At 39.6% G+C, this 16957-nt stretch overlaps 1 protein-coding gene across 1 annotated transcript in view; it reads left to right on the forward strand.

Annotated features, from left to right (window-relative positions):
- UBE2I (ubiquitin conjugating enzyme E2 I) overlaps nt 1-16663 on the forward strand; it is a 32211-nt gene extending 15548 nt beyond the window's left edge. The window contains exons 4-7 of the mRNA XM_044979220.1: nt 3108-3180; nt 6507-6616; nt 6789-6868; nt 16006-16663. Of these exons, the coding sequence (XP_044835155.1) occupies nt 3108-3180; nt 6507-6616; nt 6789-6868; nt 16006-16069 (327 nt within the window). The 3' untranslated portion in view covers nt 16070-16663. The remainder of the gene's footprint in view (nt 1-3107; nt 3181-6506; nt 6617-6788; nt 6869-16005) is intronic.
- Nucleotides 16664-16957: the final 294 nt, after the last annotated feature.

The raw sequence follows: 16957 nt of genomic DNA on the forward strand, positions 1-16957 counted from the left end.
TTATTGACATGGAACTTCATTTGCCATTATGTTGCCCATTCACCTACTTGTTTAGGTATCTCTGAAGTTCTTCATAGTTCTCTGATCCTAACTAACCAAAATAAATTTGTCACCTGCCAATTTTGCTACCTCATTACTTGTCCTCTTTCAGGTAATTAATAAATATATTTAAACTTTAGATCTAGTATGGAATCATGAAGCACCCTGCTGTTAATGACTAATATCTCTTTTGAGTAACCTGAGTATTTGGACAACTTGCTCAACGTTACTTTGCAATCAAATTGACATCTGGTTTCCCTTGGTTTCCAAACTTGCAAACCTCAAATTAGTTCTTGGTGCTTATATAAAAATATACAAACTAGAAGGAAAATCTCTCAGTGAATGAGATTTGCCAACTTAATACATAAATCAATTATCCAAAATAAGAGAATCACCTATAACAGCAAATAAAGGCCTGGTCTATACTCAAAAGTTAAGTTGACCCAGCTATGTTGCTCAAGTGTGTGGGAAGAATCTACACCTCCTGAGCGACGTAGTTAAGGTGACCTAACCCTCAGTGTAGACAGTGCTAGGTTTATGGAGGAATTTTTCTCTTGACCTAGGTACTGCCTCTCGGAGAGGTGAATTAACTGCTGATAAGGAGAACCCTTCCTGTCACTGTAGTGAATGTCTACACTGAAGCACTACAGCGGCTTGTGCTGCTGTAGCGTTTCAAGTGTGGACAAGCCCAAGGCACCTTCTCAAGCATAGTTATGCCCTCACTAGATTGAGTAATATCAGAATGCTTTCCTAGCTTTTACTGTTTGTTCTAGAATTTCTTTCTTTTTAGATCAGATTTCACAATGGAAACAAAGTAGGGGCTCTTGTACCCTGTTTCCTTCCACCCTCTGTCAGATATTTGTCTTTTGAGTGCAAGCTCTTGAGCACAGGGATTGGATTGCCTTGTGTTTGTATGACATATAGCATCATGAGGTTTTGAACCTTATTGGTGGCCAGAGGCATGTCTGCATTTAAATAATAAAATATGTCCCCTGTGAACTTCAGATGTGCTCATACTAGATGCCTTAATTTACTTATTGGCAAACTGAAGTGTTCGTAAATCATGCTTATGTGGCAGAGCAAGTTTTAGGGGTTTTTTTCAGTCAGTGCCTTCTCAACTTCTTGACCGTATTTGTATACCACTGCTTGCTTTGTTCATCCACATGAACCCAATAGGTACACGGGTGCAGCTATGAGATATTACTGTAATGCTAAAAACTGTCTTGTACTCTTAAACATATAATTCGCTGACTTTTAAAATACAAATTCCAAATCTTAGCTCACTATATGAACTCATTAAATAAATTACTGCGAGTAACAAGAAAGATGTCTTTCTGACAAATGATTAGAGTTCTGTATTGGCTACATTTCTTTACGGTAACGTACATATCAGCCAACCACAAACAAACTTTGGGATTTCTTATAAAATAGGTACAGAAATCTCTCACTTCAATGCTCGGATATCATGGTGGGTGATCTTTATAAAAACCTAGATAATGATTGAATAGCGCAGCTGTTCAGCAAATGCCAGAACTCTGCACAATGAGATGGGTATTCTTCAGTTTCTGACCTTACCTGAATCTGTAGGGAGTAGGTAGTGTACATGTACCCAAACTACAACTCACCCAGGATGATGCAGTTCCCTTATTGGTCCCAAAGCTACTGGGGGATTGTAAGTGACCCAAGTATTTAGGGCCACTGTCTTGCATCTTACATGGTGCTCCCTAATGCAACACAGTGGCATTGGTACAGTACTGGCATGACGGGGAGACAACCCCTACTGAAGCAGTGACACCACTCTTTGCGGCAGCTGAGTACTCCTCACTAAGTTTCACAGTGGGAGATTACTAAAGAAGTGGTATGACTGTAATCTGTATCTAATTCATCCTCCTTAAGGGGTATACTTAAGTAACTTCCTACCTAAATGACAAGAGGCCACACGGACCCAGGTGCAGTGACAGCAGATAGGGTACTGGGCCACCGGTTTTCTATTACCACTGCAATGTGACTCAGGCTATGGCTACATTAGCGCTTCAAAGCGCTGCCGCGGCAGCACTCCCGCGGCAGCGCTTTGAAGCGCTAAGTGTAGTCAAAGCGCCAGCGCTGGGAGAGAGCTCTCCCAGCGCTGTCCGTACTCCACCTCCCTGTGGGGAATAACGGACAGCGCTGAGAGCCGCGCTCCCAGCGCTGGGGCTTTGACTACACTGGCGCTTTGTAGCGCCGCAATTTGCAGCGCTGCAGAGGGTGTTTTTTCACACCCTGCTGCAGCGCTGCAAATTTGCAAGTGTAGCCATACCCTCAGGTAGCTCAACCAACTTCTTCATAGGGGGATGGCCTGTAAAGACTCCAACACCCTAGAGAGAGACTCCATGAGGCGACAGCCTGTAAAGATACCTTCACTGTTCCATCAGTGACCGATATAATCGGCACCAACCTTCATGGAACTTTCCTTGTCTGTATTTAGAGACCTGTTTGCTCAGATGTGTGCCTATGCTGGTCTTGGGCATGAGAGCAGCTTCATTGTTTGTTGTTTCCCCTCAGGGGAGGGCATGCAGTGAAGGTTGGATTGCAACATTCCTACTGTCATTAAAATCATGGCTGGGTGGGGTATTCTTAGTTAGAAACTGAAGAATTATCAGTGATAGATAATAGTGTTAGTTAGGATTGGGATGTTAATAATAGCACAGTAACAACACCGAGGGAGAAATGGGAGACTTCTAAAGAAGAGTAGCTTAAAACAAAGTCTGGGAAACATTTAATTGAAATTAACTTAGTGCCTTAAAACACACAATACATTTTAAAGAAGGAAATTAAAAAGTTAAAAAAAAACAAACCCTAACAATAGGTAGCAGAGGGGCAAGTATCCTATACAAAATATTAAAATAAATGTATATAATATAGCAGATAGCCATGTAACAGCCCTACTTGTGCTTGAATGTTTTTTTCCCCTGGCGTGCACCTTTAATTTCTTTCTCTGTAGACTATAAACTCCCCATCTATTTTGAAAGTGCTTGGCATACGTTGGGTGTTACCATAATCTAACTAACTTTGCTGAAATTTTCTGACAGACACCATGGGAAGGAGGCTTATTTAAACTACGGATGCTTTTCAAGGATGACTATCCCTCCTCACCCCCAAAATGTAAGTAAAGTGACAGAATACTAGTTTCTAGTAGAATGGTGTTGAATATGAGTGCATATCACCATATGAAAAACTACCTGGTAGGGTGGAGCTTTTATAACACTTCATTAATTATCCTGGATGCTTAAATGCTTATTATAATTAAAACTAAAATGGCTATAATCCTTATTTTCATGTGTGTTTACATATACATCTTTAAAAAATTTTTTCCTGACTTGCCTCTTTGGAAAGTTTAAGAAAGCTGTTCAGCTACTGAAATTCGGGGAGATTAGAAAAAATCTGTGGGGTTTTTTTTGTTTTGTTTGGGGGGTTTTGGTTTGCGTTTTTTTTAGGGGGAAAGGGATTGGGTTTTTTAATTATCACTTTTTTTCTAATATGGTTCCAGTAAAAATGTCTTAATTTTGAAACTTGGCATAGTTGTCACTGACAACTGTTACATCTGCTTAGTTTTATATTAAAAATTGTGTATTGTGCATTCTTGATAGAAAAGTACCTTAAGTTAAGAGGATAGCACCTAAGTGGAAGCTGTGTGAATGTGTGTGCAGTGAGTGAAGTGCATACTTGTTTCGAAAGACCTCTATAAGCTGAATAGACTTACAGCAAGAGCTCTGAGGCTACCTAGCTCCAGATTTTTCTTCATTCGGTTTTTTAAAAATCTAGTTTTAATTAAATATTAAAGATGGGAAATCATATTTTCAAAAGTTAGGATTGTTCTATCAGGTTTTTAATTTAGCTAAGTTGTGTCCACCTTGTATTTTCCTTAAATGTTCCAGCGTACTATAAGATACGCAGGAGGTTCAGCGTTGTTGTAGTAATTTTGGAGTCTTTTCACTTTAACATAATCATAACATTACATTAATATTAATTTGGCTTTTTTGCATGTGATATGCATACAGGACACATTATAGTATTACATAAATAAAAATTATTTCTTTGAAATTTTTTTATCCTACTGCAAACTGTAGAAACCATTTGTATTTATGATTATCTTTGGTGTTCGTAATAGTGGTATTTGGCTGCTGAGCCAATACATTCTGCTTTATGATAGCTATATAGCTACTACTGATTTTAATGTTCCAGTATCCATTAGGGAAATTTGTAGGAAAACTGTCTTTAAAATTCATGGATTTTCTGTCTATGGAGTTCTGTTGCTCCAGCTAATCACTGGATTTCTTGAACAAATTATTTTTCAAATCTATTATTTAAATTACCACATATGGCTTTTTAAAAACAAGGTTGCTGCTTTTTGATGTCTTAACACATTCCTGCCTCAGATGATGCTCATCTCACATTGATGTCAAGATTTAAGTTTTTCCAATTAGAACATAAGAATGGCCATACTGGGTCAGACCAGTGGTCCATCTAGCCCAACATCCTGTCTTCCGACAGTGGCTGGTACCAGGTACTTCAGGAGGAATTAACAGAACAGGGCAATTATCAAGTGGCCCAATCCCAGCTTCTAGCAGTCAGGTGTAGGGACATCCCAGAGCATGAGATTGCATCCTGACTCTCTTGACTAATAGCCATTGATGGACCTATCCTCCATGAACTTGTCCAGTTCTTTGTGGAATCCAGTTATGCGTTTGGCCTTCACAACATCCCCTGGCAATAACTTCCACAGGTTGACTGGGTGTTGCATGAAGAAGTACTTCCTTATGTTTATTTTAAACCTGGTGCCTATTAATTTCATTGGGTGACCCCTGTTTTTTGTGTTGTGAAAGGGTAAATAACATTTGCATATTCACTTCTTCCACACCATTTGTGAATTTTGTAAACATCTATCCTGTCCCCCCTTAATCGTCTCTTTCCTAAGATGAACAGTCCTAGTCTTTTTAATCTCTCCTCATATGGAAGTTGTTCCATACCCCTAATTGCTTTTTGTTGACATTCTCTGTTCTTTGCAATTCTAATCTCTTTTTTGAGATGGGCGATCAGAAGTGTATGCAGTATTCCAAGTGTAGGCATACTATGGACTTGTATAGCTGCATTATGATATTTTCTGTCTTATTATCTATCCCTTTCCTAATGGTTACCTATATTCAGAGGAATATCTCTGAAACTGTCTTGCTACAGAATCAGTCATCTGTCACTTTGCATTTAAGTCCTTACAAAGGCAACAGAGGTATTAAAGAAACAATTTAATTTTAGGGACAAAATTGATTGTACAACCTAAATGGAATAGGAATGTCCTGATTTAAATGCAATTTAAGCATAATTTAAAATTCACTGTTGTGTTCTGAATGCAGTTATTAGTCTTATACATAAAGATAAAGTGAAACACAGGAAAAAAAAATGATGGAAACTTAAAATGGACAAGCTCTTGGTAAGGAGACTTTTTAAAGGTATTATAAATGTCTCTTTAATGTAATTGGTCCTGCTAGTGAAGGCAGGGGGCTGGACTCAATGACCTTTCAGGGTCCCTTCCAGTTCTATGAGATAGATATCTCCATATATTATTATTATTATATTATATTATATTATATTATTTTTATTATAACACTTGCAATGAAGGGGGGGAATAGGTGGTGAAAATGTATAGATGTGGTCATCCGAGTGGATCTGCTTCATTATTTTATGAAGGAGTGTGGAGTGTTGATGTAAGTAGTATTGCATTTTGGGCCCAGACCATCACAAAACTACTCTAAATAGAATTTGGTGACATAGCAAGAGAAACTGTCCTCTGGTTTAAGAGCTGTTGCATGTGGCAGTGCTTGTTTTGGGAACTGTATTTCAAAGCAGGATGTTTGTCGTGCTCCTCATCATTTCAGTGCCCATTATCCACTGACTGTTCATACAGCAGTTTAAACATATAAAGAGAGTTGTGTGTTAAATATTATCCAGGATACACTTTCAGTCCACCCTATTTCATAATGGTGGGATCTGAGATTTGGGAGGAAGCAGTAAAGGTTTGGGTGAGCTGCTTTGTACAGAGTTCTTTTAAGTAATAAATGATCCCCTGTACATTTTCACTGCACTTAATGCCATTTAGCATTAATGAAATCCTCCTATCTTAGCATGGATAATAGGTAATATTGTTCATTCAGAACATATTTTGGCCTGGACTGGTCATGTTAATCAGTAATGTGACTGAGATCTGACGTGGAGATATAAGTAGACCCAAGGAAAGAGGGAGAACTAAAGGTAACTGCACTGCAGGAAAACTTAATGGATTTTCTGAATGGGATTGTGACAATGGGAGATTGGTTGCCTTGTGGTGTAGGAGAAATGGCCAGCTTTACTAAAAGTCGTCTTTTTAAATGTTCTGGTTTAATGAAACTTGGTCCAAAATCTTAGATTTGCACATAAAGAACTCTTTTCTTCCTTAGGTAAATTTGAACCACCATTATTCCACCCAAATGTGTATCCTTCAGGCACAGTGTGCCTCTCCATCTTAGAGGAGGATAAGGATTGGAGGCCAGCAATCACAATTAAACAGGTCATAACATTCTTCTGTTAAAACTGTACACCTTTGCTTTGTTAGCTGATCTTTTGTGTGATTCTGGAATGTCTTGTGTACAATTCTACATTTTATTTATAGACGTTCTGAATTGTATATGTTTCATAGTAATATTTACATAAATTATTTTTTTCCACATTTTCTTATACAGATCTTGTTAGGAATACAAGAACTTCTAAATGAACCAAATATTCAAGACCCAGCTCAAGCAGAGGCTTACACAATTTACTGGTTAGTTGTTTGTTTGTTTGTGTTAGTTAAACACATTGACCAGTTTATAGCTGTTTGTAAACTCTGGGTCTCGGTTTGTGTGACTACTGGTGAGACAGGTAAAGCAGCTTCTAGAAAATAATTTCTGGGTCTGCTTTATGTAGAGATGTTTAGTTTTATGCTGTAACCTCAATAAAACAACTAACTAACTTCAAAGCTAAAGTTGAAGGTCCAGTGATAGCAAGGCAAGGTAATACAGTAGCATATAGAGGCCCTAATGAGGAATCAGTCCCATTGTGCTGTATGGATATGTAAAGAGTCCTTGCCCCTAAAGAGTTTACAATCCTAGGTTAACAAGACATAACAGTTGGGTGAAATTAATGTGTAGAGGCAAGGGAGAGGAAGGATGAGATAACAAGTCCTGTACAGTAGCTACATGCACAATCATTCCTCATTACATTCCTAACTGTAATGAGCTGGGAGGTTCTATAGCCATTTTGGTCTCAAAGTAGTGGGTTTAAAGCTCTTTTGGGGGAGTTTGTGCAGTGTATATGGGGCAGCATAGGAAGGAGTATAGAGATCTTAGTGAGAAGTGGGTTTATGGGTGGTGAAGGCTGGGAACTTTGGCAGAATGAAATGGCATTGGATGCAATGAGATTATCAGTCTAAGTAGTGTAGGGCTAAGCTGTAAAATCTTAAAGGTAAGAAAACATTTCTGATTGTCCAAGCAATCTTCTCTGAGATCCTTCCTGTCCCATAAGCAAAGAAAGACAGAGGGCAGAAGATTCTGAAAGTGAATTGCTGGCTAGGTAAGTGGTGCAGGATGGAGGGCTTTCTTTGCAGAACATTGTTCCACCTTCTATGGGAAGAGGAGGCTGTATAGCTTGGATGGCCTCCACCTCAGTAGAAGAGGGACCAATCTCCTTGGGGAAAGGCTAGCAAGAATAGTCAGGGGGGTTTAAACTAATAGCAAAAGGAGACGGTGGAAAGAGAGAAGACATGAGCACTTAGGTGGCAGAAAATTGAGATGTTGAGAACAAAATGAATCAAGGAACCAAAGGACATGAGGGAAAGAAATTCTTTAATTGTCTATACACTAATGCTAAGAGCCTGGGTAACAAACAAGAGGAACTGGAATTGCTCATTTTTTAACGTAAATTTGACGAGTGGTATTGCAGAAATCTGGTGGGACGATTCACACAATTATGTTAGGTTATACCATTTATTTTATTTAGGAAGGATCAAATAGGCAAAAGGGGAAGGGGAGTGCACTGTATGCGAATAATTAGCATAATCTGTTAGTCACTAACGTTTTTTTGAGAGTCCTCTTGAATGCTTATGGATCAGTGTCCTAACAGAAAAAGCACAACATGAGGTACCAGCTGATGCCTACTACAGACCACTAAATCACACTAGGGAACAGAATAACTGCCTCCTTATGTATCTATCTATAATGTGTAGGGGGGAAAACTGAGAGATCATGGAGGACATGCTGAGAGAGTTTGAGAGAGGACAGTTTGAGAGAGACATGCTGGAGGTCTCATGCTGCCAGTACAAAAACATCCTTGGAATTTCTAAACATTATAGTTGAGTTTCCTAACTCAAAAAGTGTTGCAGCCAATGTAGAGGAGTTGTATGTTAGACCTTGTCCTAACAGATAAAGAACTGAACACAGAACTAAAAGTTAATGGTAGGTTTGGTACAAGTGCTCGTGGCTTGATCACATTTATAATATGCAAGCAGAATAAAGTCCAGACCAGTAATATATCTACTTAGTGATTTAATAGGGCCAATTTTACAAAGCTGAAAGCAATTATGAACTGAAGCAGCTGGGAGGAAGAATTTAATCAAAAAAAGTGAATGATAATTGGGTATCATTTAAGAATCTCTTCCTAGATGCCCAAAAAGCCACAATCGAGGAAAAAGACTGTGCTGATTTAAAAAAAACAACCTGGTTTAGAGGGGAATTGAAGGCAGTTGAAAAAAATCATATATACCAAATGGAATAAAGGGGAAGTTGATAAGTGACTGTAAATCAGAAGTGGGAATTGCAGAACATTTATAGGGAAAGTGAATAGACCCAAGGAGAAATCTTTGGCCAGTAGTGCTAGGGACAATAAGTGGTTTTTAAACATAACATATATTGGGAATAAAAAGAATACTGGCAAAATGGTATTGGTCCATTACTAGATGGAAATGGAAGAATTAACCATAATAATGCAGAAAAGACAGAAGTGTTCAGTAAATATTTCTATTCTGTACTTGGGGTGTGGGAAAACATGATGCAGTCTCATCATAAGGTGATAACGCTTTCCTTTCCACTAGTATCTCTGTGGGTTGTTATAAGCAGAAGAAAGTTTGACATTTTTAAATCAGCAGGTTCAGATAACTTGCATCAGATAGTTTTAAAAGGCTGAGGTGTTTGCTGGACTGTTAATGTTCATTTTCAATAAGTCTTGGGGAAGTTCAAGAAAAATTGAAGAAAATTAATGCCCCTATTTTTAAAAAGGGGTGACTTGGGAAAGTCTAGACCTGTCAGGCTGACATCAATTCTGGGCATGATGATGGAGCAGCTGATACAGGGACTTCTTTAATAAAGAACTAAAGGAGGGCAATGTAATTAATGCAAATAAGCCTGAATTTATGGCAAATAGATCAATGTAAGAACGGCTATACTGGGTCAGACCAAAGGTCCATCTAACCCAGTATCCTATCTTCCGACAGTGGCCAATGCCAGGTGCCCCATAGGGAATGAACAGAACAGGTAATCATCAAGTGATCCATCTACCATCGCCCATTTGCAGCTTCTGGCCAACAGAGGCTAGGGACATCATCCTTTCCCATCCTGGCTAATAGCCATTGATGGACCTATCCTCCATGAATTTATCTAGTTCTTTTTTGAACCTTGTTATAGTCTTGGCCTTCACAACATCTTCTGGCAACGAGTTCCACAGGTTGACTGTGTTGTGTGAAGAAATACTTCCTTGTATTTGTTTTAAACCTGCTGCCTATTAATTTCATTTGGTGACCCCTAATTCTTGTGTTATGAGAAGGAGTAAATAACACTTCCTTAGAGTATGGCTACACTTGCAGCTGTACAGCACTGAGAGTTAAAGCTGTCTTCATACAGCTGTGTAGGGAAAGCGCTGCAGTGTGGCCACACTGACAGCTACCAGCGCACTGTTGTGGCCACATTTGCAGCGGTGTTGGGAGTGGTGCATTATGGGCAGCTATCCCAGCGTTCAGATGGCTGCAACGTGCTTTTCAAAAGAGGTGGGTGGGGTGGAGTGTGACAGGGAGCGTGGGGGGGGGGGGAGAGAGGATTTTTGGAGCTGACACTGTGTCAGCTCCCTGCCTTGCAAGTTCCAACCCCTTCCTCCACCCCTCTCTCATTCACTAAATGCAAATAGCCCTCTTTGTTTTTTTCCTCACAGACCAGATAAGCAGCTGCTCTGAAACGGACCCCCCACACACACCCGCCGTGCTGCTTCTCTCCTCAAGCAAACACTAGCTGTGGACATTCTAAAGGGATCCCCCTGCCTGCCTCATTCACAGCAAACAGTAGCTGTGTTTGTTTTTTTAGATAAGCAGCTCTGGGAGCCCCGAGTTCACAACAAAACAAACACAGGCATCACAACAAAACAAAGAGTGTAATCTTTACTTAAAAGCATTATGGGAAGTTTCCAGAGGTCAGTTACAGCGTAGTAAGATTAATCACTGTTTACACTGGCACCCCAGCGCTGTTCTCTTTATTCCTCTCTTTGAGGTGGAGTACATGCAGCCTGTAGCCAGGGAGATACAGTGCTGTGTGCCTTGCCAATGTGGACGAGGAGTGAGCTACAGCGCTGTAAAGCCACCACCAGCGCTGTAACTCTCAAGTGTAGCCAAAGCCTTATTTACTTTCTCCGCATCAGTCATGATTTTATAGACCTCTGTCGTATCTCTCCTCCCCTCATCCCCAGTCGTCTTTTCCAAGATGAAAAGTCCCAGTCTCATTAATCTTGTCTCATTCAGAAGCTGTTCCACACCCCATATCATTTTTGTTGCCCTTTTCAGAACCTTTTCCAATTGCAATATCTCTCTTTTGAGATGGGGTGACCACATCTGCATGCAGTATTCAAGATGTGGGTGTACCATGGATTTTATATAGAGGCAATGATATTTTCTCTCTTATCTAACCCTTTCTTAATGATTCCCAACATTCTGTTAGCTTTTTTGACTGCCACTGCACATTGAGTGGTGGATGTTTTCAAAGAACTATTCATAATGACTCCAAAATCTCTCTTGAGAGGTAACAGCTAAAACTAACTTGATATACATATTTTTATGAGATTACCAGTTTGGTTGGTAAAGGTGGTAGTGATGTCATAATATACTTAAACTTCTGTAAGGCGTTGGTACTGCACAACATCTTGATTAAAAAATTAGAACAATATAAAGTTAACATGGCTCACATTAAATGGATTAAAAATTGTCTAACTCTTAGGTCCCAAAATGTAACTGTAAATGGGGAATCATCATTGAGCAGGGTGTGTTTACAGTGGGATCCCAGAGAGATCAGTTCTAGGTCCTGCACTAGTTAACATCTTTATCAGTGACCTGGGAGAAAATATAAAATCATCAATGATGACACAATAATTGTGGGGATGGTAGATAACTAAGAGGACGGGTCACTGATTCAGAGCAATCTGGATTGTTTGGTAGATTGGGCATAAACAAACAATATATGTTCTAATATGGATAAATATAATCATATGTATCAGGGAACAAAGAATGTAGGCCATACTTCTAGAATGGGTACTCTATCCTGAGAAGCAGTGACTCTGAAAAAGATTTCAGGGTCATGGTAGTTCATCAGCTACATCAGATGCATCCGACAAAGTGGGTATTCACCCACCAAAGCTCATGCTCCAAAACGTCTGTTAGGCTATGGCTATACTTGCACTTCAAAGCACTACCGCGGCAGCGCTTTCAAGCGCTAAGTGTAGTCAAAGCGCCAGCGCTGGGAGAGAGCTCTCCCAGCACTGTCCGTACTCCACCTCCCTGTGGGGAATAACGTACAGCGCTGGGGCTTTGACCACACTGGCGCTTTGCAGCGCCGCAATTTGCAGCGCTGGAGAGGGTGTGTTTTCACACCCTGCTGCAGCGCTGCAAATTTGCAAGTGTAGCCATGGCCTTAGTCTATAAGGTGCCACAGGATTCTTTGCTGCTTTTACGGCTACACATGAGCTCTCAATGTGGCCAAAAGAGCTTAATACTCTCATGGGATGCATAAACAAAGCAATCTCAAGTAGGAACAGAGAGATTCTTACCTCTGTATTTGGCACTGGTGCAACTGCTGGAGTACAGTGTCCGGTTCTGAGGTCCCACAATTCAGGAAGGATGTTGATAAATTGGAGAGGGTTCAGAGAAGAGCCACAAAAATGATTAAAGGATTAGATAACATGCCTTATGGGTAGACACAAGGAGTTCAATCTATTTAGCTTAACAGAGGAGGTTAAGGGGTGACTTGATTAGTCTATACCTACAAGGTTCAACAATTATTTAATAACAATCTCTTCAATCTAGCAGAGAATAATGCAACATGATCTAATAGATGGAATTGAAGCTAGACAAATTCAAACTGGGAATAAGTTGTATATTTTTAACAATGAGAGTAATTAACCACTGGAACAATTTATCAAGTGTCTTGGTGGATTCTCCATCAGTGACCATTTTTAAATCAATATTGGATTTTTTTTCTAAAAGATTTGGGAAAGTTCTGTGGCCTGTAGTATACAGGAGGTCGGTCTAGATGATCACAATGGTTCCTTCTGGCCTTAGATTCTATGAATTGGTGAAAAGTTGAGTTCTAAGAAGGACTCAAAAGGGGCAGTGGGGGAGAGATGGGACCTTAAAGGAAAATTATTTTGGCAGCAGAGTCTTGAATGGGCTTTATGGTATCAAAGTCTCAGTAGTAAAGACAAGAGATGAGAAGTGTAAATGAGAGCTTTGGCAGTCTGAAAAGAAAAGACCAGGTTTTGGAGACTATATGAAGGAAAAAGTGCCATATTTTGGAAACAGTCTGGCTATGAAGGCCCATAGAGAGGGCAGAGCCAAAAAATGACATTCAGATTATGAACCTGAGTGATTGGGAGGATGGGAGTGGTACTATAGTGACCAAGAAAGGATGAGGATGGAGTATTGGCCCTGGGATTTAGTTAAGAAAACCTCATTAGATACTTTGAGGACAGCATGAATATAGTGGAGACCACAGAAGCAGGGTTGGAATGGATCCAGGATCCAGCAGGCAGAGAGGAATTGGAGGTAATGGTTGTAAACAGTGCATTCAGAGAATTTAAAGATAGTGTCAATGTGGCTTTTTTTAGCATGGAGCAGGAACAGATTGTTTAAGGATAAGTTACTGGGAGGAATGGAGGGGGTAAGAGATGTTTTTGTGGTTTTTAAATGAAAATCTAAAAAGTTGGGGAGATGATTTTTAAGATCATCTGCTTGAACACCCTCATTACCTATATTGCGCTCTCTCTCTCTCGCTCACAAAAAATGCTGAACTCGAGCAGGACTAAAACACACAGTTACTTCTGACTAGCTGTAACAGAATTTCTATCTGTGTCTGGTTGGAGGAGGGACTCTCAATTCCATGTTAAAATACTTCTACTGACAAAGTGCTCACTAGGCTGCATTGTAGGAGAAGAGGCATAATGTAAACAATAAAAGGAGACTTTGGATGTATTAGTTGATCACAGGATGACAGTGAGCCACCAGTGTGACGTGAAAGACACCCTAGGAACTTATAGGGACGTATTAATGCCATTGTACAAGGTATTAGCAAAACCTCATCTGGAATACTCTGTACAATTCTGATCACCTGTGTTCAAGAAAGTTTAATTCAAACCAGAACAGGTGCTGAAAAGGGCTGATGGTCAAGGAAATGGAGAGTCTGTCTTATAATAGTAGAGTAAAAGAGGTTGGCTTGTTCAACCTAGCAAAATGAAGGCTGAGAGGGGATTTGATTGATCTCTATAAATACATAGGGGGGTAAACACCAGGAAGAGAGAAGAGCTGTTGAAGCAAAAGGACAGTGTTGGTACAAGAACAAATGGATATAAACTGGCCATGAGTAAATTTAGTCTGGAAATTAGGAGGTTTCTAATCATCAGAGGAGTGAGGTTCTATAACAGCCCCCTAATAGGAGTAGTGAGGTCAAGAAACGTAACTGGATTTAACATGCAGCCTGATAAACTTATGGATGGGATTATATGACATGGTTTCCTGTGATAGTAAAGGACTGGACATGATCCAAAATGTCCTTCCAGTCCTATGGACGTAATGTTTTAAAGGGATAAACTTGAAGACAAATTACAAATGTGCCACCACAGAAGGAAAGCCAAACAGTTAGTTAATAGACTAAGTTCCTTTGTTTGGAGTCTCTGGAATAAGGCAGCAAGAGAACACATTGTTAGCTGGTGTTTTATGCCTGATCACTCGTAACTAGGCATCAGGTTATGAGTACATTGGAAACACTAAAGAGTTAGAGCCCTCTGTGTATGCTCTAGTTCTTAGGAAAATGACTCAATCTTTAATTGTAGGCAAATTTCATGTTCATAAGGAAGGATTCTTGCACAGAACTGGTTTATAGCAGGCCTGCAGCTGGTGGTGTGCCAGCTTCTCTTGCAGCTAAGCTAAGGTGCTTCAACCGTACACACCTATGCCTATTTCAGCACTAGCCCTCCCCAGAGCAGGGACTGCCAATAATGCTGAATTGTGTGATCTATCTCATGCACATGCAGAAACAAAGTTTTATCTTAATTTAGGTTTAAAATCAAGATCACTCCAAAGTGAAAGACTTGTGAGCTAACTTCTACAACTGGAGGAATTTTATGTAGTAGGAATCTATAAGAATAGCTAAGATACACTTAAGAGTCTATTTACAAACTGGAGCCCAGCCCCCAAAAAATCATCCAAATAAATAGACTTGTGATGTGTCTGGTGCACCAGACACTGATTTCTTGGGTCTGTAGGCTACTCTTAATGCATACTTGGTGGTGAGAGAAACTGTCAGCAGAGCAAAAGGTTACGTGCGGTTGCAACTTGATCTGGTACCAAAATGCATGGGAAGACATGGTGCTTCATAAACAGGTGTCCTTTTTATATGAACTGTTAAATGTTCAAGAATAAATTTCCTTCACTTGCCAATGCTTTGTTTAGATTTCTGCTGTACTGTGTTCTTTTACTGCTGGCCTGATGTTCTGCAGTAGTAGCCGTGTTGTAAACTACCAGTACCAGGTCCTAGAATTATCTTGTCTTTTTCCTCCTTTTAGATATAGGAAAGTAAGTTAAACTGCACATCTATATACAGCCTTCTAAGCCAAGCATCTTCCCTTTCTTCCCACCCTAAAAGTCAGGCAAGAGATGTGAGACCCTGAGGAGAAACCCTGTAATTTACCAAATCTTCAGTGAGATTGTGTTCTGTGGTGATACAATGTGTGTAAGAGAAACTTTAGAAGAAATTACATTACTTTAGTATGCAGTGTAGTGTAGTAGTAACCGTGTTGGTCCCAGGATATTAGAGACACAGGTGGGTGAGGTAACATGATACTACCTCACCCACCTTCTGTCTAAATACTTTAGTATATGAAGAGCACTTAATGAAATAATAGAAATGTCATGGTATTTTCACAGACATCTATTCTGTGGCGAATCTAACAGAGTAACTCTGTAAATATCTTGTCTCCTTCCCCAAAATGCTTTTACTTCTAAGATACAATCTTCTTCCTATTTCCTGCAGCAAACCCTACTGGACAGATGTTAGTGAGCTCTGTCTTACCCAGGCTACCAACCTGTTTTGACTAGTCACTTCTTTCCAAACAAAATGGGTTCTGCAGTGCACATGACCCTCTCGTTAATTAAATGAGCAGTGTTTGGACAGTGAGCTGTTGGTATAGCCAAGATTTTCTGATTACCCTTCGGTCAATTCAGTCATGGGGTTTCCTACTATCATGAGTACGTAAGATACTTCACCTCTGCCTAATCTCTCTTGCCTTAAGGAATAATTTGAGGGTCTCATATGGATGAGAACTACTTAAATAGTATTAATTGTGCAGCTTGACATAATTGACATCTGAAACGTCTAATGACCTTTATTTTTTTATATCCAGCCAAAACAGAGTGGAATATGAAAAGAGGGTTCGAGCACAAGCCAAGAAGTTTGCGCCATCATAAGCACCTGTCATACAGCATCTTAAAAAGGAAGGGATTGGTTTGGCAAGAACTTGTTTACAAAATTTTTGCAAAATCTAATGTTGCTATGTACAATTAATATTCACTTAGGGGAGGGGGTCGTATGTGTGCCATTTTCCATATTCGCCACTTGTATACAGTTCTGAATTCGCTGAATTGCCCCCAGTTTTTTCATACAGGGTCTCTTCCTTCAGTCTTTTGTATTTTTGATTGTTATGTAAAACTTGCTTTTATTTTAATATTGATGTCAGTATTTCAACTGCTGTAAAATTATAAACTTTTATACTTCTATAAATTCACTAGTATCTCTAGTTACTTTGCTATCTGATGCAGGCATGCTTTAAAATGTTTAGAACTATATTTAGACTCTAGCTGGCTGTATGAAAAAATCATACCCTCCACCCCCTTCCCTCCCCTTAATTTGTTTTTCTATCTTTCAGAAACTAGGTTGTTATTGCTTAAGAGCCTCAGAGATCCAAAGTCAGCCAGCATCTTGATTCTGCATCACTTCCTTTTGTGTTTATATGGCGTTTTGTCTGTGTTGCTGTTTAGAGTAAATAAACTGTTTATATAAAGGTTTTTGTTTCATTATCTTCATTGAAATGATTAAAAGGAGAAAAGCCTTCCAGTTAAATATAGTCTCAGAAAGCAAAATTCAATGACCCTTTTTTTTTAAATAAAGGCTTCTAATATTGTACGCCTTTTCATTGTTAGCCTTCCTTCCTCCCCCCCCTCCCCCCCCCCCGGCACCCCCTATTGTAGAAGTGACCCTTCTCTAACTCTTTACTCCTGAATGATAGTCACTCAGACTTGGTTAATCTAAATCAATTTCTGAGATTTTTTTAAGGAAAGTCAACTCTGACTAGCACA

The sequence above is a fragment of the Mauremys mutica genome, chromosome 11 (genome assembly GCF_020497125.1).
Source record: "Mauremys mutica isolate MM-2020 ecotype Southern chromosome 11, ASM2049712v1, whole genome shotgun sequence".
In the NCBI taxonomy this organism is placed as follows: domain Eukaryota; kingdom Metazoa; phylum Chordata; order Testudines; family Geoemydidae; genus Mauremys; species Mauremys mutica.